This window comes from Argiope bruennichi, chromosome 2 (assembly GCF_947563725.1).
Source record: "Argiope bruennichi chromosome 2, qqArgBrue1.1, whole genome shotgun sequence".
In the NCBI taxonomy this organism is placed as follows: Eukaryota; Metazoa; Arthropoda; class Arachnida; order Araneae; family Araneidae; genus Argiope; species Argiope bruennichi.
In genome coordinates this window covers 31,661,258-31,689,184 of record NC_079152.1, presented here as the reverse complement: position 1 = coordinate 31,689,184, position 27,927 = coordinate 31,661,258, and the positions used below count along the sequence as shown (strand labels likewise).

The following is a 27,927-nucleotide window of genomic DNA, read 5'->3' as shown; positions in this document are numbered from 1 at the left end:
TATGTTACCATAAAATGCAATCCTATTAATTTTTTACTGTACCACATGATGAATAACTACTAAGCAAACAATTAATTTCATATATGAAAGTTTCATTATTTATTGAAATAATGCAATTATTACTATCAGTTTGTGAGGTTAATTTTTAGTGGGTGATGCCCAAAAGGGTAGCCTTGAGTTTTATCCCATGTTCACTAGATTACATATTCTTAAATTTCCTTTTGTGGGGACTCTGGAATCACAATGTTTACATATTATGATCAGCTAATATTGGACTAATTGCAAGGACCCACAATTAGTAAAATATTGCTCACATGTGTGTTATGATATCTTGTATTTATGTTCAATGTATCATGCCCATGTAGCAAATATTCATATGGTGTATTCATTTTTTGGGATGCATGAATTCTTACATGTACATTTTTTTCCTACTGAAAAAATTCCCTGAACATTATCAATGTTTATTATGTTTTTCAGTTTTTGTTCGAAATTTTTTTTCATTTATATGTAATTATTTGTTTACGCATACACACATATTTAAATTTTATTTGTATTGATTTCCATCCTATGTTTTCTTAGGAGCAAAGCCAGATTTTTTGTGTCAGGTTCTGAAGATACAACTCTTAAGCTGTGGGAAGTACCTGAAAGCACACCAGTTGTAGCTGTGAAACTTTTATTAATTCCATACAAAACAGTGAAGGCGCATGATAAGTTAATAAATGCTATAGACATTTCTGATAATGATAAGTTTGTTGCTTCATGTTCTCAAGACCATACAGCTAAGGTAAATTAGTGATGTTATAATAAAGTGATGTAAATCATTATTTTCTCCCTGTGTGGCTTTAGAATTAAAATGAAATGAGTGAAATTTAAGCTGTCATAAAATAATATTTTAATTTTAAAAAAAACGAAATAGTTCTCCTTCCTTTCTTAAAATAATTTAAAAATAAAATTGACCTTCCTCAAGATTCACTGTAGCTTTTCTGATCAGCAGTATTTACAGTGTATGTCACAATAAATTGAATGGGTGTGTAATGTTAGTTTATTAGTGGCATGATAGGAATGTAACATTATGGCTTTAAAAGAAGAGAAAAAAATTATATTATTGAAATTACTTTATTTAGCATAAGCTCTTTTTATTCACAAATACATATAGATAAATTATGTTCTCTGCCTAATTTTGACATTCCTTTTTTTGGACTTAAGTCTTTATTTAGATTGTAGTGTAGTGTTAAAGCAATCTGATTGTGCATATGAAAATATCAATGCCCAAAATGTAAGAGATCGTATATTAAAAATTTCATTTCATTATGATCCACTATTACCCCTCCATATCATCAAGGGATACTAGATTACTGATGTATAATTTATTAAAGTCATCATTGCAGTTAAATGGCTCATTGCATTGTTTATCTTAAGAACTTTCCTACTACTTGGCATTTATTAGTATTGGGTGATGATATGAAAGGGTACCATCTAATTAATTTCAACTTAGTAGAAAATTTTATATACAGCTTTTTGCTCTTCTAGTGACAATATATGTTTTATCATTGCACTTTGTTATATAAACCTGGATATTGTTTTTTTGAATTAAAAAGTAATTAATATATTTGTTTTAAATTCCTATGATTAATATTTTTTATATTAAAATTATATTTAAAACAAAATCAACAAATTCTTTCTTTTGCCTCAGTTTGTATAGAAACGTATATTACATCATTCAGTGATGATCCTATGTATCATTCCCTTTTATTTACTATCAAGTTGAGTGTCACTATTATTTTTAATTTGCAGCTGTGAATTTTGTATTTTTTTATGCACACGTGCTTATTCAATGTGTATGCCCTTAAAGATAAACTTAAAATAAGTTTATTGTGGGTATGGTGTGCTATATGAATTAATGGCATTACAGGGTCGGCTGCTTGGAGAGTTAAGCTGCCTGGCAGTATAAATGCCATACAAGTTTGTATAAAATACTGTTTCTAGAATAAAAATGTCATCTTTTTAATAAAGAGAATTAATTTTTAATTTTTATGATCTTCTTCTAGAATTTTCTTATTAGGCATTTAATTCCTTTTTTTTTTTTTTTTGCTTATTGAAATTTAGTTATAATTCTATGTAATATTAAAGTATTAGTTGTAAATGTAGATAGAATATTGAGAATTCTTTATTACTTGACTATACTTGGAATAATTATTCATCTTCAACTTAAATTGTGTACATTTAATTTTTTCATACTTGAAATTAAATTTCAAGAGTGAAAAACTATTTCAATAATTTTTCAAATTTCTGAGTTATGAATATTGGTAGAAATACTCAGGAAATAAATTTTTTTAAATATCATCATAGTAAGTTAGTTTTGGTTGTTAAGTTTACTTTAATTTTGATGTTTTTATTTATGTAATTTTACCATGTTGTGACTCTATGAGAAATTACTTCATAGTTTTTCAGTCTCTTTACTTATTTCATTTGCTTTATGTATTTCCTTGGTACATTTTCTTCTTCCATGAGATAGCTTCTGAAACATTATTGTCACTGAAAAGGTTTAGTTTTATGAAACTTAGTGAATGTAGGGATGGGATAAATATTGCAAAAGTTTCTATTCAGTCAGAAAAGTTGATTCAAGTTTGATTATTTTAGATTTGGGACAGTGAAGAATTAACTCTCCTTGGCACTTTAAGAGGACATAAAAGAGGTGTGTGGAGTGTTAAATTTTCTCCTGTGGACTTGGTATGTATTATTTTCAACAAATCATGCTTAAATTTCCTAGAATTTTTGATAAAATATTTAAAAAAATTAACTCTTTTAAACAAACTTAAAAAAAAAAAAACCGAGAGAAAAAAACAACATTAAGTTGGTTTTTGTGGCATTTTTCTCAGTTTAATTTTTGAAAAATTACTTTAAATTATAGCCATCATATCAGATATTTGCATTTTGTGTTTAAAAAAAACTAACATGAATGTAAGTAACATTTTTATTTATTGGGAGAGTTGAATTTTAATTTTTCAATTTCACATTTTTTTTATGTGCTGTGTGTGTGTGTGTGTGTGTGTAATGTCATACTACAATTAGTTTATTCAGTACTGCCATAGGAAAAACTCCTGTTGTCAGATTTATTTTTTAATTCCAAATTTGAGCTAAATCTACTGTTTTAAAATAAAATTCAATCCTTTAATTTAGTTGTGTTGCATATTTCTAATGCTCGCATGTATATGGACAAATTGGCATGTATAAATATAATTTCAAAATTATTTAATCTACTTGAAGTAATTTAAATTATCTGAATCTCATTAAAATGTGTGTAATATGTGTTTGACAATTAGAATGCTTTTTCAATAAAAAGTGATTATATTTCAGAAAGGCAACTAAAATATTTGAATAATTGTATGAATAAAATTAAATAATTATTAGCTTTTTATGGTATATAATACATCTGTAAAGAATTAAAATATTTTCTTATAAATATAAGTATAATCATGTAATAGCAATGTCATCATCATTGCTATTATTCTCCATTAAAAACTATTCTCCATTTCAATTCATCAAGTGAGGGCACATGAATCATGAAGACTTTTATTTAGTCATATCCTCATAATCTTGGAGGTTTTGAAAGTTGTTCATAATCATTTATTATGTTACCCTCCAATTGCTATGACATTTTGTAGTTGCTATGGAAATTAGGTGAAAAACTACAGAATTACAGATATATAGTGAAAAACTATAGAAAATTACAAAAGGGAGGGAAGTGACAAAAGTACTGTTTGATATGGGATTAGAAAATATCTTACTTAAATTTTGTTGTCCACTCATTTATTTCTCTATACATTATAAATTAATTTACAGTTTTTAATTTTTATATACCATTTTAATAAGCTTTCCCTGATATAATGTGGGGGGAAAAGTTTTTAAGAATTAATAGTATGGTTGGGTAATTAACATTAAATAAGTAATTTTATATTTCTTTAAGTACATTTTAACGAAATAATTGTGATAAATACTACTCATGATTTAAAAATATATGTTTATAAATGGCTATTAAAATTGTAGTGCGCAGATGTGTTATTTTATTTATACATTTTTTATAAATTTCTCTTTCAGGCTGTAGTTACATCATCAGGTGATGAAACAATCAGAATATGGTCCTTAGTGGATTTTTCTTGCTTAAAGGTAAATTATTTTTCTATGAACATAGCATCTTTGTGATTTTATTTCAAAAGACAGAGCTTTTGGTCTAATGGAATTTATTTTTGGCAGACTCTTCAAGGTCATGAAGCATCAGTTCTTCAAGTGATGTTCTTAACTCGAGGCACACAGCTTTTATCCAGGTGAGATGGCTTAATTATCTTATGTGCCATATAAAACTTTTCTTTTAAAAGATGCCTTAAACTGTCTTATATTTTTAGAATAAGATGGTGTATGAGTATTAAATTTAAACTTGCATAAGTAAAGTTTTTAAAAATGTTTAGTTTTAAATTCAAAATCAATAATGCAGGGAAAGGGAAGGGGGATTAACTCTACTTGCTATCACTTCTGTTTTCTTACAGTTCAGAATTTAATAATACTAATGAGAGAAAATATAATTATTTTATAAACTTGGGGTTATATCTTGGTGATTAATTTGTTAATGTTCAACTTCATTTTAAGCATATATTTCAGTCAGTTTCTTTAAAATTTTATTGAAAGCTTCGATATAATTGTAAACTAAAATCAATTTCCAGTTTAAAATAATAAGTATAAAATATATATTAAAAATAACTCAAATTTCTTGCATTATCCTGAAAAAATAAATCAAAAGAAAAAAAAATTACATTAACGATAACTAGATCTTGAAGTTTAAGTAATTTGTCATATATAGTGGGGAATTGTTTAAGAATGCATATGACAAAGGAAAAAGAAGCAATGGAAAATATTTTGTGTAGCATTTGAAATGAAATTAATTTTTTGTAAATAGGATATTGGGTATTAATGGGTGACATTTTTTGTTCCAGGGTACTTAATTTCATTCAATTCATTATGTGACATATTGAAAAATTGTATATTTTTTCAATGGATTATTTGTTTTTATTAAGTGTATAAATTCCTACTTTTATTTTGAAAACAGTTGTTTGAAACATTTTCATTACATTTCTCTGGAAAATTTGAGAATAGAAGCTTCTGGCATGGTGGTTGGTTCTTGCCAATGCTGTCTCTGTGTACCAGTCATTAAATTTTTCTCCATGCGCTTAAGAGTGGGTTGATTGAATGATTAAAATAAAAGTAATTGAGGGAATGATAAAGTTTCCATTTCATAAATTAAAATATTTTTATCATGTTTAACTGTTTAGGGTAGTTTATATACTTTTGATACTTTTAAAGTGTTTAATACATAATATAAAATATACATTCAGAAGTTCAGTGAAAAACTATCAAAATGCATTGTATTTATAGTGCAGCAGATGGTAATATTTGTTTATGGGACATCATGAAGAGCATGAGTATAAAAACACTGGATGAACATAAACAACGTGTCTGGACTTTAGCCTCATCGTCATCTGAAGAATATTTTGTATCTGGTGGAGCTGACTCAACGGTTATTGTTTGGAAAGTAAGTTATGTATTCATTTTTAGGAAAAGATAAGTTGTCATTGATTTTGTAATGGCAATAATAATGATTTAAACATGAACTTATTTTTTGTAATGGTTATCATATCTGAAATTAATGTAAATATTCATGAAAATTAATTATTTGCAATATTTTTTTCAATGGAAAAGCAAAGATCTTGTAATTTAGCTATGCATAAATGTTCATGACAGGTACATTGAAATAAAAATATTATATAATCATTCAAACTAGACTTTCATGTCATAATGAAAGGATAAAGAATAATTATGCACTTTATGCTGTACAAACACACTATTATGCAGTGAATAATTTTTGCCCTTTTCTTATATTATAAATATAGTTTTTTTTTTTTTTTTTTTTGTTAAAAAACAAGCAGATAAAAAAATGTTTTAATTGGAAACTTTACCATTATTAGTAATTATAATTTTTTTTATATTCAGACAAAAATGTCTGTTCTGTTTCAGTGTGAAAATTTAAACATATGTTAAATTTATTACATAATAAATATAACCACTATATTAGTGAATGTTTTGGATTTTAATAAGAAAGTTCTTTTGCATGTTTTTCAAAAGACCTAACTTTATGATATTATTAAGATAATCCATTTATTTTTAATTAAACCTGTAAAAAGAAATATATAATTGTTCACTCTTTTTTTAATGTTTTTAAATAGGGTGAATGAATTTTTTAAAATTTAATTTACTGGTTGAATTTTATAGTAATTTCAATATTTAACAAAATCCTCAGTATCATGAATCATTTAATAAATGATTTTGTTCTTAAACATAATGATAATTTTAAATATATTTCTTAGGATACAACAGAAACTGAAAAACAAGAGAAATTGGCCGAAAAAGAAGGCTATCTACTGCAGTAAGAAAGTTATTTTGATTGAATTATCAATGATATTTATTTAGTTAATTTTAGCATGAAAAAATGTAAAAAGGAAAAAAATAAAAATAATAAATGTTGAATTATTATTTATAATTACCAAAGTAAAGAGCTGGCAGAATTTTTAAAAATAAGTGAAATGCTGTCAGTTAATGCTCTGTAAAAGTTACTATGGCAATTAAAATTTTAGGACCTATAATTCATTTTCTATTTGCTGGTATGTTAAAGATTTTTTTATTGTTTGATCCAATTGTTTTTTTTCCTGTTATATAATTTATTAGCTTTTATTGAACAGCTTTGTTATTTTTTTATCTTAAATTTGTTTTGTATCCATTGGATTATTTTTAATTTTAAAATATATTTCGGGAATTTTGAAATTGTTTATTAGATGATTTTTTTATTTTCCTTAAAGTAGTTAGTTAATAAATAAATAAATATCTCAGTTAGTAATCAGTATGTTGTAAAAATCTTTTAATGCCTAAACGAACCTAGCGCATTGTGTGATGTTGGAGCAAAAATTCCCCAGATTTTTCATCCTTCAGTCTTGCATGTTCAGGGTTTTTAAATACTTAAAAACTGTTTTTATACAGTAATATTCTTTTTCTCTTTATTTTTCTTGTAAATTTTTTTTATTTAAAAAAATGTAAATGCATGACATCATGGTAATGCAACATATATTTAGATTATGTATCCAGTTAAAATTGATTGGGTTGCTTGCATCAAAAGACTTAAGTTAAAACTGAGGATCTAAATACTTCATTAATTTGGAGCTAAAATTTAACATAATTTGTTTTGGCACTTTTTCACTATTATTTATTAATACAGTTAAAAAAAATATATATATTTTGCATTGTCCATAGTGCATGCTTTTATCAAATAAAGGCTGTTTCTACCACATATCAAAATATAAGATTACAATGAATTCTTATTATAAAATTCTCTAGGATATGCTATGATTGCCCCTTTTTAAATTTGTTGTTTCTTTTTTGTATTTTCCAGAGAACAGGAGCTTTTCAATTTGGTTAAACAAGAGAAATGGACCAAAGCTTTGGGTTTGGCTATATCTTTGGATAAGCCATACCAAACCTACCTTATTATTGAAAGTAAGGTTTTGAATGAGATAATGTTATAAACATTTCATAGTATATATCATAACAAACTTCAACATAGCATTTTGTAAAAATATGATGAAATATAGCCCATTGAAATCTTGTAAGGGAAGAAAAAAAAGAAACAAACTGTCAGCCTCAGCATTCTATTTAGGATTATAGTTACATTTCCTTAGTTTAACTGAATGCAATATGTTGCTTCTTTTTGCTTTGTCTATGAAATCATTTATTCCAAAGCTCCTAAATATTCTTCAGCCTGCATTAGGTAGATTTTGAAGTCAAAGTGCTCTCCTTTTGAAACTTTTTTTTTTAAACCTTAATTTAGCTTTGAGGTAACCCAAGGGATTATTATTATTATTTTTTATTTTTATTACTATGGAATTCTGTCTCATGGGTGTTCAGTGAAAAAGAATCAAATAGGCCTTAAAAACGTCAAAATACTTTATTCAACAGGAAATCCAAATTCTTTTAAAGCAAAGCATAGACAAAGTACACACAAAATACTTACAGTAAACAGTAGCAGCAAATCAGTAATAAATAACTGTAATAGCTTAAAGCACTGAAAGAGAACTTTCTGAAGCGTATCTCAACTGATTATAGTTTTACTTTTTAGCTTTTTATAGTTTTTGGGAGAGGGCAAAGAAACTTTTAAAAAAATATCGTAACTTTTATTCTTAATCAATCTATTGGTAAAATTCTAGCAGTTTCAGGAACTTTTTGTTTATGTTACCAAGCATGGAGCTTATTGATCTGGCATCTAATTACATCTATTAGAGTTATCTGTAGAATTCTTCCTTGCCTAAATTTTTCTTCACTTTTTAAAATTTAAAAGCTATTTACTGAATATTTTATTTCATTTACACATGAACAGATTAATGAATCGCACTAAAAATTTGCATACTGTGTTAAAGGGTTGGCATTAGATAATTTTTGCTATCATTTGCTTTGTATTTTAATAAATTATATTTAATACTGTTTGAATGTTAAAAAGTACAGAATTATATTTAAAAATTAAAATTACCTCTTTTTATGATGACATTTTTTAGTTTTAGAAAAATGAATTGGTCATGTATAATTTTTAATGCATCATATCTGATACTTTACTAGTTGTAACATACGATTGATTACATCTATTTAAGTACCTTATGAACATTCTTATTGCCTTTGAATGATGAAGTAATTATTTCTAAGCACTATAGTTTTATAAATGATGCCATGAAATACAAGGTTTATTTTTAGTATAGAGGATTCTCACAGATTGTCAAACATTAAATTCTATTTATTTCAATGCTTATTTTTTAAATAATACTTTCCTTGCAATGGCAACTTGGGTTAATTTTGAGTTTGACTATTTTAAGTAATCTTATTCCAACCTTAAAAGTTTAAGCTTTGTAATACATATTAAATTATTTTATAGATAATTTTCCAGCAAAGAATTTAATATATAAGAATATTATATATAGGTTTTTCAAGAATTTTATATATATTTCAGTATTATAAATATTCTGATTTTTTTAGAGATTCTACTCCAGCCAGATGGGAAAAGCTTATTTGAAGATGTTTTACATAAAATGAGAGAGGACCAGAAAGGTTATAAAAAAATTTCACTATTTTTGTACTTTATTCGTATATGAAGGAATATTTTCAATTAAGAAAAAAACATAGTGTTTCAGAATCAGAATAATTTTATATATTGCTTTAAATTTATAAAAAGAATTTCTTAAAAAAAATTGTTATATATATAATATAAAATAATGAGTATTTTTTAGATCTATATAAAAAATTATTTCAGAATTTAATACATATGAGATTGTTTAATAAATTATGATTTTTCTTTTAAGTATCATCCTTAAAAAATAATTCAAATTAATATTAAATGGCTAGTGGGGAAGTGAAAAATAAAGAGCATGTTTCATAATTATGATATCAGAACTGCGATTTTGATAACTGGCCAAGTACATCATTTTTTGCTTTTACCAATGACTAACACATAAAGAAATTGTTTTTTGCATTAAAAAATCATTAGTGATATTATGGGAATCTGTCCTCTAGAGCACTGTTTGATAATGTTGATGTCAATATCAAAGGAAGGTATAGTCCACCTCACGATTGTTGGCGTTCGACTTCAGACGAGTCCACTTCAAAACGAGCCAAGGTTGCTATAATCATGCGTTGGCGAAAGAAGTTTCCTTCGTGAAGCGTCATTATTTGTTTACGATTGGCTTTGTGAGTGCCTTGCGTTTATTGGTGCTTTTCCGACTTCTTGTATTTCTAATCTAAATCCATCTAAATATCAGTGCCATAATGCCTGGGAATCGCATTGTTTCCAAAGAAAGAAAAATAATTATGAATGTTTTGGGATATTTTGAAAATGAATGTTCTTAAAACGAATTAAGTATCCCACTTTGTCAACGGATCAAAAGAGCTGCAGAAGCGACCGGTGTTTCGACTAGAACACCGTAAAATTGAACATTCATCAGCTTTGTGGATTTTTCTCTTTTTTTGCATGATTTGCATCCTGGTTTTTCAGTATATATCTTTCTCTATTGACGGTTCTTATGATGCTTAAATATTTTTGATGCTTAAATATTATAGATTGTTAATATTCAAATTAGAAATTCTTTGTTTTTGATAGAATTAAGACAAAAATATCTCTGAAAAAATGATTTGGTTTGAAAGCTAATGCGTAATAACATGAAATTTCATCTGGCTAATGTAAAACTTGATTAAATAATATTGAATTTTATTATATAAGGCAATAAAGATTTTTCTAAAAATCAGAGAAGCAACAGCTTTTTCTTTCGATTAAATTATTTCAATAAAGTTGCAACACATTTTTTTTAAAATTACTTTTCGGGAGGAAGTAGTTGAGTATTTCACGGAATACTCGAGTATTTTACTGTTTTCTCTTAACAATGTAATCGTATTTATCTAGATGTCATCGATATTGCAGAATAAAATATCACGTTCGAGTTCCTTTTAAATATTACCGATTTGAAGCCAAATCTAGGGGGAGCGGTGTCACCCCTCATCTCACTAAGTTCCTGGGAATCTATATAAAGTCTGAAACTGCATATGCAAATACCAGCTATCTTGATTGATTATAGTAATGCTGAATTAACTTAATCATATGATAATTAATTAATTAAATCATAAGATAAATGATTGATTCAGCCATATAACTGTAGTATTATTTCATTCGCCACGACTTTTTATTTTCACAAATATCGTATCATAGAAGCTGAAAAAAAAAATTAACTGAATACTTGAGACAAATCCCCCCCCCCCCCCCGCTAATGCGCCAACTATGGAAACCTTGATTTGCGGCTTGCTTTTATGGCCCTACCCATTTCCTGCTAATTCGATGTTTTCGACTCAACCGTCGAGCGCCAACAATACTGAGGTGGACTATAGGTCCAGTTCTCCCAGTAAAATATCAACACAACTGCTATGAGAATGAAGAGAGATGGTCAAATCTCATTAAGAAACCTATCAGAAAGACAACATTTTATTGGATGCTACTTGTGTGTCTACGGATAAACTACACTTAGCATTAAGAGTGACCTCAAAGCCTAATAGCACTACTGTACTTTTTTTTTCCCTTCAAGATAGGAATTTTCTACTATCAGTAGAGCGGAAAAAAGAATATGGGAAGTATTTTAAGAAATACCATCAAAATTTGAAAGATAAATATCAGTAATTATTTTATGATTATTCTTTATTGAATAGCTTATATATTAATTTACTGAAAATACAGAAAAATGATTTTGATTCAAATTATGCATTTTGAATTTAAGTAAAATATTTTGCTCTTTTTTCCAAGATAGGTTTAAATCTGCAGAAGAAAAATAATTCAGTTTTTTTTTTAAATTATAAACAATTATTTTTGGGAGAGAGAATATATTTATTAAATTTCCTGCATTTTTAACCAATTATTTTTATATTATTTTTTATAGAAACTCTCATGAAGTTCTCCATGGAATGGATTACCAACTCTAAACGATATTATGCTGGCATTCTTGTTATGAACTTTATTTACCGTAGCTATGATAGTGAAGAGTTATTGAAAATGCCTAATATGTCTAAATACATTCAAGAAGCTCTACCATATTTAGGTAAAATTTCTTAAAAATTTCTTTTGAAATAAAGAACATTTATATATCAATATCCCTAATAAACTTTTTTTTTTTTTTACAGATAGACATTATAAACGAGTTCAACGTAGATGCCAAGATATGCAGATAATCAAGTTTTTAATATCTCAAATGGAATAAAATTTTGTACAGTGAAAATTATTTATTTTAATAAAAAAATGTAAATATTTGACTTTGTGAATATTGATAATTTCAGTCAGTAGAATTATTAAAAATTTGATTTCTTTTAAAATCAGTACATTAATAAAACTAATCTAAGATATAGCAACTTTATCAAATTAAAATTCTTTATCCAATATAAAACTATGAACTATACAACATTTTATTTAAAAACACAGACACATTACAAAAAATATAACTGTCTATAAATCTTATCACAATATAAAATGCTAAATCAAAAAGATGACACTCCAGTTAGTCTCCTTAGTTCTTCATATGTTACCCAGAAAGTAATGGACCAGGGTGCCTGAAACGTTAAATGCTCTTAATGCATTATGCTAAAGCTCTTTCAACCATAATCATTATTAATTTGAAATAACTTGACAATAATAATATATTTTTCGCCCGTGTGTATGAAGATATCAAGCATTTAACCTTTACAGTACAATGTTTCACTACATAGAATACTTCACTTGCTTCTAAATTCTTTAAATTCAATTATAAACAGAAAAAAAATTTAGGATTCACTTTTTACTTTAATAATGGATGACAGTTAAAATCAAGCAGATCCATAATTTTCAACTATAGCACACTACGTTAAAGCCTTCCTTTTTCCTAATAAGAGTGTTAGAAAAAAAATTACAACTTAATTTTGTTGGCTGCATCTTAAACTAATTAGTCTATATTATTATTTTTTAAAGAGAGACCACACAAATAATCATTGGATAAAATTAAGTGTTCTATCAGCTAGAAACTATCGATTGAAATTACATGATATGAAAAGATATGAGAACACCTGTGTCTTCATTTCTTATACTTCTATCCTTTTTAAAAAAATGAACTCAATTTAAGGAATATTGTTTAGGAGTGATAGGATACTAGGAAATGACCGATCCTTATACCGGGTCTCCGAAGTTTTATCAGTTTCTTTTGTCATATACAAGGTTGTCACGGCACTGGAAATTTATAAATTTCCATAAAAAGTGAAAAAATTTTTAGTTTGACATTTTTAGATAAATATAAAAAAGATATCTAAACATTTCAAGAATGAAATATCATAGCTAGTAGTTCTAAAAAAGTAAACACAATTTGTAATGTGTAATTACGGAAATTCGTCTTTTCTACTATGGGAGAATAGAAAAAATTGAATCAGTGGAAACCTTGCGGTGATGTTTAGTTGCTCACACATGAGTTCATTGAATATTTTGTTTGTTATTTGAGGAATTGTGAGTCTATTTAGAGTAGATTAGAATATTTTTTTTTTCAAAAATAAACTGCTCAAGATTTTTATTTAACATGGATTGAAGAGATAAAAATGTTAATCCCGACTTTGCTAAATGTTTTAAAAAATTCCACAAAATCCATTTGCTGTGCACTACTTACTTTATTAGAAAATAATAAATTTAGCTAATATGAAAAAAAAACAGGAATTTGAGGAAAATGTGTAAAATTATGTGACAGTTTAAAAAAGTCATAACTGACATAGTCTTTGTATCTAAAAGGAATACATCAGATGACATGTCAAATTTGATGTCTGAAAATAAGTTGATTTCGAACTTTTAGTTCAAAAGCAATCTTTTAAAGCTAAACTTTTATGGGCATTAAAATTTGTTGCATCATATTTATCCTTTAATGCATTCAACAATAGATAGAAAATATTTTCAGATACGTTCATTGACAGTTGAATAGCCAAAAAATGTATGTGAGGTCTTACAAAAAAGTTGCATATTTTTTATTATGAATTAGCCGTGTTTTCAAAACTTTGTCTTAAGAATTCTTTAAACAAAAAGTTCGTAATATGCTTTGATGAAGTTTTGAACCACAATTTATAAAAATGCCAAATGGATTTTAATTTAAGATATTGGCGTGAATCAACCAATAGTCTCCACAAGATATAATAATTTCGTATTTTTATGGCATATCATTGCTCAAGAACTGTTTGGAGAATTACTTTTACAAATTAGTATGGATTAACCAAATGTAACAAAAAATTTTAAAATATTTCAGATCTAGGTACTTGTGGACTACACATAATCCATTAAGGATTTTATTATGGGCATGAATCTATTGGATATTAAGCAGTTACTCTTAGAGCAATGTATAAAATATTTAAAGATAGTTCAGCTGCTGATTTCTTGGAAGATACAGGTACTTTTGAATTTCCATTACAGTTTTGCTCTATCCACAGGCAGGAAATACCAGAGTGTGCAAATGTGCTCTAAAAGTTATAGACAACATAAGGAAATATATAGATTTCAGTACAAAGAAACTGCTTGGATCTATTACAAGTCATAATATAATAAATGCTTGTCAAGATAAATTGATTCAGACTAAAGTTAACTTCTCATATTGCTGCAGTCATTTCTTTTAAAATTTCAGACATCTTTTTCATATGCAATTCTTTTCACTCTTGTTAAACAGTTAATGAAAAATATTGTCAAAAGAAACATAATTGAAGAAGCAAAACTATTAGCTTATTTTTGATAGAGCTTGAAGATAAAAATCTAAGACTGAGAAAAAAAAAGTACTGATTTTGGAATAATGATACCCAGTGGAGCTACTGAAGCTGAAAAGAGACTTTTAAGCGGAGTATTTTCTATTTGTGAAAAATACTTTAAAAAATATTCGCACACATATGCAGAAATTTTGCTGTCCTAAAAGCAACATCTTATTTAATGGATATTTATTAAAGAATAATGCATTATTATGTGAAAAAGGAGTGGTTGGTTTGCTTCAACTTCTTTATTTCATAGCACACATTTCTCCAGTATGTTCTGAATGTACAAAGATCCAATTTGAAATTTTCCAGAAAAAACTAAAAAACTGAATATAAAGAACAGCTTGATTCATTTAATGAAAAAAGGTTATCTGTATTCTAATATTTAAAGTCAGAAGAATTTCCTGATTTTTCTGAGATAATTCTTGTAATAAATGCTTGTAACATAGCAATAATGCTGTGAAAAATGGATTTAGTATCAACAGATATTCGTGTTTGAAATTGGGGGGGGGGGGCTAATTGGTCTGTGTATGATGTTATACACTTTTATGGAAATGTTTTAAATGTTTTGAATTTGATTAAATGTTTCAAAAGATTTTTTTTAGTATGCTAAATTAGCACATGCGGAAAAGAGAAAAAGAGAGAGAGAGAAAAATTTGCTTAATATTGTTCGATCAAAAGTTTTGCTAGTATGCTAAATTTCTAGTTTAGTATACTTAACTAGCAATTAGTATTATAAAGCTGTAAAAAAGCAAAAAAATTTCTTTAATTTAAAATATAACAGTAGCTAATTTTTTAATGTAAATTAACTGTACTGAAAATGGCACAGATACATCAACTAAATCTTTCCAAGCACCAAAAATGCTTCAAGCATAGCCCTTGAATAGCGAATCTGAGCATGCCTTGAGTCACACTAAATCTGCTTCACAGGTATTAAGTAGTGGTTTTTTTAAAATTCAAATATAAGAAATATTACTCACTTTCTCACTTATCACATTGCTAGTTTAGTTGCACTTTTCAGAACCCTAAAGGTACATTGTTCCAGCTGATAAAACACCCACAAAATCAAAACGGAAGTATCATCATGAAATTTAATATCCTCCTTTAGGCTTAGATAGGTTACCCACAACTTTTTTTTTTTAGAGTTTAGAATTTAAAGGACAGAATGTCACAGTTAAATTAAATATGTTTGTGTTTTTCTTTTCTCTGACAAGTTTCGAAAACAGTGCAAAACCTTTTAATATGCTAAATCAGTGAAAAGATTACATCAATCATTATCAACAAGTCATTACAATTTTGTTGGCAGCTAAACATATATATTTTTCTTAAAAATTAGAATTCTTGTTTCATTTTTTTAAAACTAAAAATAATTTACCAGTATAAATTTATTTATTTACAATGTATATGTAACTGTTGACTCAAAATCCTGCCAAGTGTTAATGAATTTATGATATGGATACTCATAATTTGAAACAAATACTTTCTTTCAAGCCCATTTAAAGAAAGCAAAAAAAAAAAAAAAAAAATCCTTACCATTCTTGTCCATATCGGAATAAAGCCTTTATACAAAGCCATAAAACCTTCTTCTTGAACAGTTCTTACCAAACAGTCAATTGAGGATTTGTAATATAGTCCCCTGTAATGAAATTTATAAAAATAAGCCTTAATGTTATGCTGTTTAAAGAAAATTAATATTATCAAAGATTTTCTTTTCTTTTGTATGTTGAATAATTATAAACTAAGTTCTTAATGTTGCATAGAAGTTATTTTATCCTATTATTCAAGATCACAAGGTTTGATTTCGTAGAAGGATCAGCTATTTATTTAGAAAATAGAATTCATCCTTGTTCTAAATATGAGACAACAAATACAGTAAATAGGAAAAAAGAGGTTAAAAGATACCATCACTTTTAAAACAAACATCACAAAAGAAAATACTAACATCACAAAACATACCATACCATAAATACCATCAGCTAAATATAATTTTACAACAATCATATTTTGTTATTTTTCTCATAGTTATGCTTGGTAAAGTGAGATTAAAAATTGCCTTTTTCAGTGTAATAAAAGTACTACATTCTGATGCATATGGACATTGCTTTTCTGACTAATTACTTATATAAAATAATAAGTGCTATTTTTCAAGGGGGATTCTTCTTAGATTATATTCATTATGTGCAATACCAACATGTTAGGTTAATTTTCACTTTTTTTTTAAAATGCTGAATAACAGTAGCAGAATTAGATAATTTTTCCCACATCGACATCTTCCTACCTAATATAAATGAATTTCATACCAAATTTTAAATGTTAATTATTAGAATAAATTGAACATACTAATGTAGATCATTACAGATATGCTCAGTGATATTAGTATTCACATAGTCAAATGTCAATCTTTCATACTGAATTTAAGAATCCAATTTTTAACTAGTGGATAAAATAAGTATTTGACAGCATGGTAAAAAGAAATAAATTACATACCTGCCACTACTGTCTGTAGGTTGGTTCATTATGCGTGTTTTTACGACATCAGCTGGTGTCCCTAAGGTGGCTGCTATTAATCCTGAGCAGCTACTGCAAATTGGGGAAAAAATATTTCGATCAGAAGACATTTAAATAAAAGTAAGCCTAGCAGTTTTCTTCTATATCTTCTATCATACTACATCTATATATCTTCTTTCATATTTAGAAATTAAAAACATATTACATACATCAAAATAAATACTTAAGATGGAAGGAAAAATGTCACAGTAAGGTTGGCCATACAAATATATAATGTAGGATCAAGTGAATTTTGCCATATTTCTCTGATAGTTAAAAGGTTAATTGCTGCTAGGAATAAAATTATGGTTCATTCAGGCTGCACCATAATTACTGAGACTTTGGAAATGATTTATACACAAAGGGTGATAAAATATAATAAAGATTGGTTATCTTTGTTTTTATATGCATATATATTTATAATTGTTAAACAATTATGACTTTTCTACAATAGATGTTAATCCCTTTAATTATAAGATATTGGAATCTAATATTTTGAATATTCTAAATATTTGAATATTTTTAAACTTTCAGAAATAAATTTAAAAAAAAGAAGCCATTTATTTTGATATGCAATTTCATCCTTTAATTGTAAAATATTTTACTCATGGCATTTAAAGAAAAATATATGCAAATCTGAACTGTCTATTTTTAAATTGAATTGGTATATTATTTGTAGAACAATTTATTAAATATTTTAATAATTTTTTTTGTCTTTAAATGTAGTAAAAATGAAACAGAATACAAGTACTTTGGAACTGTATTGCTTGCTAAACATCTTTTCTTATTTTAACCTTTAAGCTCATATAATGGTATTTTAGACCTTTATTAGGCTTTTGTTAAAATGTTTCTTGGAATCCCTTTGTATTTGCACACTTTATTTTCAGTATGTTCTCAAAAAGAATGCTCTGATAATAATAGAATAAATAATCATCATGTATAATAAAAATTTTAAGAATGACATGAAATAGAATTTGATGAAGGGGACATCTCTATTACTAATAAAGGCAACTGTGTATTTGTATCTGCTTATGCTCTTCACGGCTAATTACGATTTGCTCATTTTTCATTTTACACATTATAATTAATAAACAATGAAAAGAAACTATTATTCTCACAGTATTCTATAACAGTTCTGATATTTAGTTCCTTTTTAATGATTTTCGAAAATTTCATTTCATTATCAGATTATTTTCTCTCATTTTTCAAGCATCATATTATTCTTTGATATATTCAATAGCATAGATAATTCAATATATTTCTAATTTGATAATAATCCTTCACCTTCATGAAGTTTACATAAGAATGTTTTATTTGGATAGCCTGCTTAAAAATAAGCAAAGTTTTTAATGAGGAAATTTTATATAATGAGGCAATAAATTGACAAGCAATAGGCAATAAATTCCTATTATTGCCAATAAATTCCAAGATATATAGGCAATAAATTCCAAGATATTAGCTTCCAATTGACCTTGGAAGCTAATATCTTGGAAGAAACTAGTTGCAAAATGTGGCTATTTGAAATAAGAATTTCAAGATTAATTGCTATAATTCTATATTTTAAATTGAAATTATAAGTGAAGTTAAATGTTTTGTTAAAACATCTATATACTACTGAAATGACCATAATTTTTTCATTCATACAATATATATCCATATATTGCCTGCATTAAAAAAAGTGTGTGTTTTATAGGAGTAAATTTGTCTAAATGTGCCTATTTAAATTTTTAATTAGATGCTGAATATATCAAGAATTATAATTAAATATTTACACATATCTAATATTTAGTTTATGAAATTTTGTCATTAATATGATATAGTTATATAAATTCAATTAATCACAGTTCAATTATGAATATATTTACCTTGCCAACATATGAGTTAACCAGTTATCTTTCAAAGTAGAATGAGTCAATATAAAATGTTTACTATTTTCATAAGTAGTCAGATCTGTAATAAACACAATTTTATTCTAACAAAATTATTACATACTATCGTATTAAGTAATAAATATATAATGAAATTCAGAAATAAGTATTTTTTAGGCTTCCTGTAAAGATACTTAATAGTATCCTTACAGTAAAGATATAAAGATCATCAAATATAATGGTACCATACAGTTTTGAAACAAGATGGAATGTCTTATGCAAGTAAAGAATAAATCTCTTACGAGACAACCAATCATCAAAGAAAATTTACTTTCTTCACCTGTCTAAGAATAACCATTACTTGTATTTGATGATCATTAAAATTCTTATTCTGGAATATTATAATAGAGCCTTCTTTTAGTTATTACAACTTATTTCTTTTGACTTATGAATAATAAATAAAAAGAATATAAATATGCATACAATATTTTGGGAAAAATTTTCATACTCATTTTTAATTATGGAAATTTTTGCTTTTGATTACAATAAGCATGCATACTTAGCATTAACCATTTTAAGTAATATCAGCATAAAGTTAGGAAAATGTGATAATATTTAAAATTCAGTTAATATTTTTTTTTTGTTAATAATGGAAAAAAAAAAGAAATTTAGCAACTCTTAATTGAATGATGGTTTTTAATAGGAAAACGATATTTCTATTCCCTTAATAATGAAAATAAACAAATCATTAAAGTGCAATTATGTATATTTTTTAAAATTTAAACCATATCCTCAAAAAATTTTCAATTTTCTCTAGAGAATAAATTGAAGAAAGATATTTTAATTTCTGATTTTTGAATCAAACACTTGCATGAATCATATTTTCAATTTATGATTACGACTAGACCATTTTTTAAAGATTTCCATCAAATAAATTTAAAATAAGATTATTTATAAAACCAAAAAAAAAAAAAAAAAAAACTTTTTTGCAGTGTATTTTGTATATATAATTTTTAATACAAAACTTTTTAAAACACTGTTCTAATCAACTTTAATAATTGTTGTATTTTATCAATTTAATGTTATAATAAATGGATAAAAAAATAATAATTTAACTCCGATTGGTATTCTAAGCAGAAATTCTAAACTGAGCTTATCAAGTCAATTCAACAAGATATGAGTATTATAGTTATTTGCACTTCTATAGTTATTGATACATATTTTAACAAGAGATTTTAAGCAATGTAACTACTTAATTATTAATCTACTCTTTACAAACAATTTTCTAGTCTAAATATATTATAATCTAATAAATATTTGTTATTTGTAATGAAAAATAATCACGCCCAGGAAATTATTGAACTGATTGGGGTGTGAACACAAGGCATACCTCCCATGTTGACCAAAGCAGCCCTCTGGACGTTAGGTACCCAACCTTTCCAGAGGCCTCTGACACCACTTTCGGCAATGATTTTTCGAAAAGCATGCCAAGTGCTCTGCACCCTGAAACAAATTATCAATACAATTATAACTGCAAAAGTTAAAAAATAAATTCCCATAAAGAAAATCTTTTCAAAAAGTGTCAGTTGTAATGCTAATAAATATTATTTCTACAAAAGAAAAAAAAAAGTACAACCTAAAATTTTTTACTTCTCATTAACTAGCATACCAACAGAACTTAATTTAGACATGCCAAAAGAAACTTTAACTAAGTATATACTTAAATAATATATATTTTTTATATAATATAGATGTATTATTTATATTACACCTATATTCATTCACCTATGGTTCATTTGAATTTATATTCAAATTAACCACTTAGGAATTAAGAAATTATTAAGTGGTTAATTTATTTATATGCAATAAAGTAGCCACAACTACTAAATTAAACATCACTGTTCTCCTAATTTTCTGAATTTTATCTAAAAAGTGATAAATAGTAAAAGAAACTCAACAAGTAGAATATTAGAAATTTATTAGTAAACAACCTTTTACATACTTGATCAAAAGCAACAAGTGCTTCCTTATTATAGTTAATCATTTCCAATACTAGGGCACAAAATGAGTGGAGAAGTGTAATATTTTGATTACAGACAGAAATCTATCAAACAGGATATCACGCAGGGAAAAAAAAAAAAATCCCTTGAATTATTTCAAATTACTTTTTACAGTAAACTGCATTTTAAGCATTTAATTTTGGCAGCAGTGTTCTTGTAAATCCAATCTTTTTCTATTTAGATAGAAATAGAATAGTATGTTTTTTTAAAAATCTGTTTTTTAAATATTTTATTTAATGGATCTTGCTAATTGCATAATCATTTAAAAGAATCTTTTGAACATATTTGCAAAATATGAATTTAAAAGCACTTTCTTGACTAATTTAAGCAAGTCAATTTAAAACAAAAACACATTATTATGAGCAATTATCTCTAAAAAACATTTTCTTCATATTGCAAAATAATTAAGTAAAAGGTAGGGAGACTTGAATAACTCAGAAAATTAAGTTATAATGCCCATTTTATAAAGTGAATTATATTCAAACCTTGGAGGGTGCCCTTCTAGTCTTCGTCTTCCTTCCATCTGCATTTGAACTTTTACAAGGTCAGTAGGACTTGCTAAAAATTGTCCAAGTGCTCCAGATAAACTGCCACATAAAACTGATTTCCTGTTGATACACAAATGATACAAAATGTTCTTGATTAAAAAAATAATAAGATGAGAACTCTTTATATCTTGTTTTGCCTATTTTGTTAAAAGCTATTATGTTTTGATTCAAAATGTTCTAGATATAAAAGATTAAGAAAATTTGTTCGAATTCTTTTTATATTTTTATTAAATTTTTTTGTATGTTTCCATTTTAAAATTCTTATTAGAATCAATTAAGACAATTATGTTAATTATTTTCATATGTAAAATGATGAGAATAAAATAAACTGATCACTTACATTTAAAAAGTAAGTAAATAATAGAAATTAAAATAAAACTCATTATTACAATACATTTTCTCTCTTGATTCTAAAAAATATGATTGGATGTATACTAAAAATATGAAGTACTAACTAAAAATAGCTAACAGGTTCATTTACACTCAAATGGTAAAAAAGGAGTTGCTACAGATATTAGTATACATCAATAGGAGCAAAAGGTACCTTAGAAATAACAATCAACAAAGGAATATGCAATTTAAACTGTAAGAGTGAATAGTGTATTTTCTTTTGAAATATCCAAACTTGAATAACATTCAAATTTTATTACAAAAAATTATAAATGAAATTTCTTTTATTAAATTTTTATAGAAAGAAATTGATTTCATACCATAAAACCGGACCACCATTTTGTTTTGTTTTTAACAGCTTTTCTCGAAATACTTCATAAAATGTCATTCGGCAACCACTATACACTAAAGAATAAAAAGAGTGTTAAAATTATTTAAAATAAAAAATAAAAAAGTTTTTAAATTATTTTTTCAACTAGATATTATATAGGATAATTCATAATTTACATATTTTTATGAAAAACATTTAAATTTATATTTATTAAATTACATTTTAAGAGTTATGATAATATATGACTATGTATCCTTTTATACAATAATAAAATAAAAAATATCTTTTACTGTCCATTGCAGTTTTGATTTGATCATTTTAAAGAAAGTGTATTATATTGTTACACCATGAACTATTCTCTTTTTACTTGTGAAAGAAGGTATGTATGACGATGCAGGTTTTTTTTGGATTAGAATGATTTAATTCATCCTGGAACACAGTAAAAAAATGACAAATTCAGATGTAAGAAGAGAAATGGTTTTAAAATTAAAATCTCAACCACAATGTAGCCTGTATAACTATATAATAGCATAAGTTGAAAAGCTGACCAGGCTTTAGGACATTTAAACTGAATTTCAGAGCAATTGCCTGCCTGTTATAATCCGATGAGGTGAGGGGTTGAACTTACAGAAAACTTTCCTACATCTCAAGAACTAAGCTTAAACAGGTCCTGAGACCTTTCAATTCTCAAACAAATATTTGACACCAAATTTGATCAATACATCAAAATCACTGCAAATTACATACAAGGTGAGTCAAAAGTCCTCTGACAAAAGTTTAAGTATAGGTTAGAAAACAAAAATCATTTTTATACAGAAAAGTTCAGACAAACATAATTTATAACCTTTAAAAGAGCCACCATGATAGTAAAGAAAGGCTGAATTTCTGAGTTTGGGATTTATTTTATGAAGAAAAGCAGGAAATGAAAGAAATGGAATGCGGATGTTTAGCAATATGATCAGAAAATGTAGCAATGTTTTGACAAGGCATTTTAAAAGCTCTTATAAAGCAAAACAGTATTTGAGACTTAATAGTATTGCCCACCAAAACTATGAACAAGAGAGGGTTCTGTTCAGGGCATTCTCAGTCTCGAAATCCACCTTGAGGCAAATCAGGACTAAATATTCAGAATAATTCCCAGAATACTGATTATTCTTAAAGAAAGCCCTAGAAAAAAAAAATCGATCAAAATATATATAAAGTTGATATGTGTATTTTATCTAGAACAGATAGTTACTTTTTTTTTTAATGAGGCTTCTCATTCGAGTTTGATAAAGTATATATTCAATTTATATTTCAAATTAGTCACAGGGCTTGCATAGAATTTCATTTTCAAAGTTCTTTAAAATTTAGAGACTGAGGATTAAGAAGTTGAACATTTCATCAGGCACAAATGTTTTATTTGAAAGATTATTTTTGTATCCTTAATATTTATCCAAAAAATAAGATTTCATATTTCCTGTATTATATTGTGATAAATAATAAGCGTCACTCACCAAGATGTCTGTATATGGCTGGTGTAACACCTTGCCATAATTTGAACAAACCCTCTTCTTGAACTATAATCAAAGTAAAGAAAAAATATTTTATAAAAAATACTTCCTTCTACTATTGCATTTTATAAAATTACTATTTGCAATTTTTTAATTACAAATGAACTTTTCAAATACAAATAATTTACCAATATAAATATTTGATAAATATATCAAATGGCCTCTTGCAAACTTAAAATATTAAAAAAAATTAAACAGAATGTCATTTTAAGTAGAGTGTCTGCTTTTGTACATAATTGTATATTCCTCATGCAAGTCTAAGGTCTTTGGCCAATCTCGAAAAAGTTAGCACAGGTGAACAAAAAATTAGAAGTTTAAAAATCATTTAAGACTAAAGTAAGATTTTGACACTTTTCTGAAGTATTTTCCAAAAATATATCACAAAAATGATTTTTACATAATATAATGGATTCATCATCTAAAATCAAAATTTATATTTTTAATGACATTTATTGTTGAAACATTCACCCATACCAGTTTTAAAAACTTATATACATATTTAAATTTTTACTCTCCAAAAAAATTTCTTATTTGGAAAATTCTCAAAAAGCTCTTTTTTAAAGATTTTTCTTGATAATTTTTTTAAAAATTTATTTTTTCTCGTTATTTTAATTAGATTTTCAAAGCATCACATTTTTCATTATCCAAAATATTTAAAGATTGAAATATATTGCAATTTTTCTAATCCATTAATTTTTTGCTGTTAAATTTAACCATAGACAGACATTCAGCTCAAAACACTTAAGATAATTACTTTAGTTTGAGAGTATGTTAAGAAAATGTTCATGTTTGCATAAATTTCAATTTCCATTAAATTAATATATTTCAGATTTATAAAATGAAATGCAAAATAGTTATGTATTCTGAATTAGTAGTTTAATAGTCACAAAATCAAACAGTCGGTTGAACAAGATAGTTGCCAAAGTTGACTGCTCAATTTACTTGACTCATTAATGAAATATTATTAATTAATACTATGTAATTAGATAATATAATTCTCTATCTTTTCACAGTGCTTTGATAGAAAAAGGGCTGAGAACTACCAAATATCCTGCTATTTTCTAATAAATATGAAAATTTATAAAGAACTTGTTGAACTATGATGCAAAGGTTTCACGGATAACTTCTTAGAAAAACTAAAAACGTTTTTACTGTTCATAAAAGAAATTCAGGAAATGACAAGCACTAGCAAGGGATAGACATGTAGTAGGAAATTAAAGTTTTGACAAAACATGTTATATTAATAATGTATCTTTAGATGTTCAATCATTATAGTACAATAGTCAATTAATTCTGTGAAAATAACCTTCAAACATTTGGTATAGGTTATTTATTAGTAAGTTGAGGCTGTTGGTCAGCAGCAAAGCAGTATGGGTGTTAATATACCAGCATGCTAACCAAATGGTCAAGGTTCAATCTTTAAATTTTTTTTTGAATAATTTTATATTCAATGAATAATTTTTCAAACAGTTTGAATAAAATATTAATCATTCTAATGCATAAAATAATTGTCCATACATATGATAAATGAAATATTGTTAAAATTTAATAATTAATTAATTTAATAAATAACTATTTATAAAAGCAATTATAATTGTGATAAATAATTACTTTTATCCTTAAAAAAATCATTTAACTAGGTTTTAAATATTATAATTGAATTTTGTAATTAAATGATTAAAATAATTACAAAATTTCAAATTAAAAAAAAAATGAGATTACTTAAAAGAGTAGATATTAATCTGTCGAACACAAGGCAGGTCTCAAAACTTAAATTTTTTCATCTTTTAAAAAAACTTTGTTCTTGCAAACATACAAGAGTTGTCATTTGATAAAAATACAAGGTATCAAAATATTTATTGTTTCAATATCTCCATGATAATTATAATTTCAATTCTTATATATAATTAAATTTAGTGGATGCAGAAAAAGAAATCTCAAATTCATAAATAAAACATGTGCATCTTTTTACATAATGATATCAAATATTATTGTAATTTATCGTCATTATAATTAGATTTAAAATTGTTTTGCTTAAAAATTAAATTTTACTATGATTTAAAATAACATATGAATAAGTCGTTATTTTATGGATAAGTATGTTTAATATTTTAATAAATAACATTTGGAAATTATTAATTTAATTGGAAATGATTATTTAAATAATTATGTAGGATTAAGATTTGATTACTTGTTTAGCAGGCTCATATGCTACCACAAATACTGCTTTGCTGCCACAAATACTGCTTATTTATTGATATATATCATAACTATGCCCAAAGTTTCAAGGTTATTTTCTTACATTGGGAAAATATTACTTTTCAATATTTTAATGAATGATTATTCTAGAAATATACCATCAAAATACTAACTCATACTCAGGGCTGAGTTTCCATACCCTTGTAAATATAATAATTTTTTTCCCTTCAAAATAGCTAAATCTCCTTCCATTATATCTATCTATATATTTTTTTAAAATTATAATATAACTGGTGTGTAATAAAATTTTAAGAAATTCCATAATTTGGTAGAACAATGATTAATTTCTGAAACAAAAACAGCATAAATTTCAGTATTAAAATATCTAAATATGGAAAAGTCATCTTAATTATTTGTAAAAAAGATTTCTGATATATAATATGAGATAATAAGCTATATATAAAAAATAATAAGTTTATAAAAACTAAATAACAAAACTTACCAATCCCTATAGCAGTATGTAACATTCCTCGGCCCTTGACTTTATTGTACACATGAGCATTAGATCCACTGCATTTGTTCAAAGCAGCTTCTCCTTGAATTTGTAATCTAGTTTTTGTTATATCCAAAGGATAAGTTGCTGCAAATGTTAAGTTAAAGACATAGTATTGTATTAGTATTATACATTATCATTCTAAAAGTCATCAAAACTTCATAAGTAAATATGCGAGCAAATTTGAAGCACTTAGCATATTAAGGATATTAATATGTTGTATATCCTAATGTTGATCAACAATGAATTCAAATAAGTATATTAAACAAAATTAGAGTAATTTTATGAAATTTACCTGTTTCGGCAACAGTAGCAGCTGAAGAAGACAAAACATATTTAAAGAGAAAACTTTCATTATGTGCATCATTTTTATTCCTGAAACCCATGTTTATCAAACAATATTATGGTTACGAAATGCGCAATAAATAAGTTACAAGCAAACTACTCCAATAAAATACAAACTAACACAAACATTATAACATTATTGAACCACCTGAGAGCACCATGTTTACCTACTTAATCAACATGCCGTATTTTCTACTCACAAACACAAGGAAGTACAAAGAGCACAGCAAGCAGCAAAAAGTATTGGTACAAAGTCACAAGTAGGTGTGGCCTCAAGCTAGTGGGTGTAACCATGCTGAATTCTCAATATTTATTGGTTGGCATATTGAAAGGTGAAATAGCGAACAATCAAAAGTATTAGTTCGTTTAAAAATCGTTTTTAGGCTCATATAATCATCGAAAATTTTCAACTGCTTATTCTTTTAGCAAAAGTATTTGTAAATTTGAACTTACAATAGTATGTATGATTTCTTATAATGAAGAAATGATTGATGCAAAACTTATCCCTCTCCCAAAAATGTAAGTCCAAAATGCTCCTGGGGCATGAAATAATAGTTCAAGAATAAATTAAAAAACATTAACAACAAATTCGCATTTCCTGATGACAAGATTATTTAATATTTTCTGTTGCTGAAGTTTTATTTTATGTTCTGCAGAATTTTCATGAAAAAGAACTGAAAGACGTCACCACAAAAATCTTACATAAGAGCAGAAGTCATAGAAAAATTAGATTTTGTCTATGATGTAGATTAACCATTAAACAAATTAAGCACCTGCTTTCGGCATCAAGAAAAGGTGGCATATCAGAAAATTTTCCTGATTCTTATTTACACTAGTTGCCTTCTATGATCAGCTGCTTCGTCGGGATTAATGGTCGCTAAAAATTTTAATCAAAAATTTTTTTTGTAACTTGATCTTAATCTTCAGTTGAATATTTTGATAGTCTTCTATTTCATTCTAGTATTTTGAAAGTCTTACACCATTCTATTCCTCTCATTATGTATTTCTCTTATTTTCTGTCAAAAATGAAATGTTATAAGAGATGATACATCTTTGTTATTTCTGACTTCTTAACAATGAAATCTAATTTCTACTCAAAGCAATGCAGAATTCGTCGTTGT

At 26.1% G+C, this 27,927-nt stretch overlaps 2 protein-coding genes across 2 annotated transcripts in view; one reads left to right on the top strand and one right to left on the bottom strand.

Annotated features, from left to right (window-relative positions):
* Positions 1-11,927, top strand: part of LOC129955812 (transducin beta-like protein 3) — a 28,099-nt gene extending 16,172 nt beyond the window's left edge. Inside the window, exons 13-22 of the mRNA XM_056068252.1 lie at positions 580-784; positions 2,641-2,730; positions 4,099-4,167; positions 4,255-4,325; positions 5,428-5,584; positions 6,417-6,475; positions 7,493-7,596; positions 9,121-9,192; positions 11,559-11,717; positions 11,800-11,927. Of these exons, the coding sequence (XP_055924227.1) occupies positions 580-784; positions 2,641-2,730; positions 4,099-4,167; positions 4,255-4,325; positions 5,428-5,584; positions 6,417-6,475; positions 7,493-7,596; positions 9,121-9,192; positions 11,559-11,717; positions 11,800-11,876 (1,063 nt within the window). The 3' untranslated portion in view covers positions 11,877-11,927. The remainder of the gene's footprint in view (positions 1-579; positions 785-2,640; positions 2,731-4,098; positions 4,168-4,254; positions 4,326-5,427; positions 5,585-6,416; positions 6,476-7,492; positions 7,597-9,120; positions 9,193-11,558; positions 11,718-11,799) is intronic.
* A 127-nt stretch (positions 11,928-12,054) lies between these two features.
* On the bottom strand, positions 12,055-27,036 carry LOC129955828 (mitochondrial uncoupling protein 4-like). The gene is made up of 10 exons (XM_056068253.1): positions 26,757-27,036; positions 26,411-26,548; positions 23,653-23,715; positions 22,146-22,230; positions 21,373-21,495; positions 20,218-20,330; positions 18,825-18,909; positions 16,900-16,992; positions 15,946-16,048; positions 12,055-12,222 (listed from the first exon to the last, which is right to left on the bottom strand). The coding sequence occupies exons 1-10, from the start codon at positions 26,845-26,847 to the stop codon at positions 12,151-12,153; spliced, it is 966 nt and encodes a 321-aa protein (XP_055924228.1). The 5' UTR covers positions 26,848-27,036; the 3' UTR covers positions 12,055-12,150.
* Between the last annotated feature and the right edge of the window lie 891 nt (positions 27,037-27,927).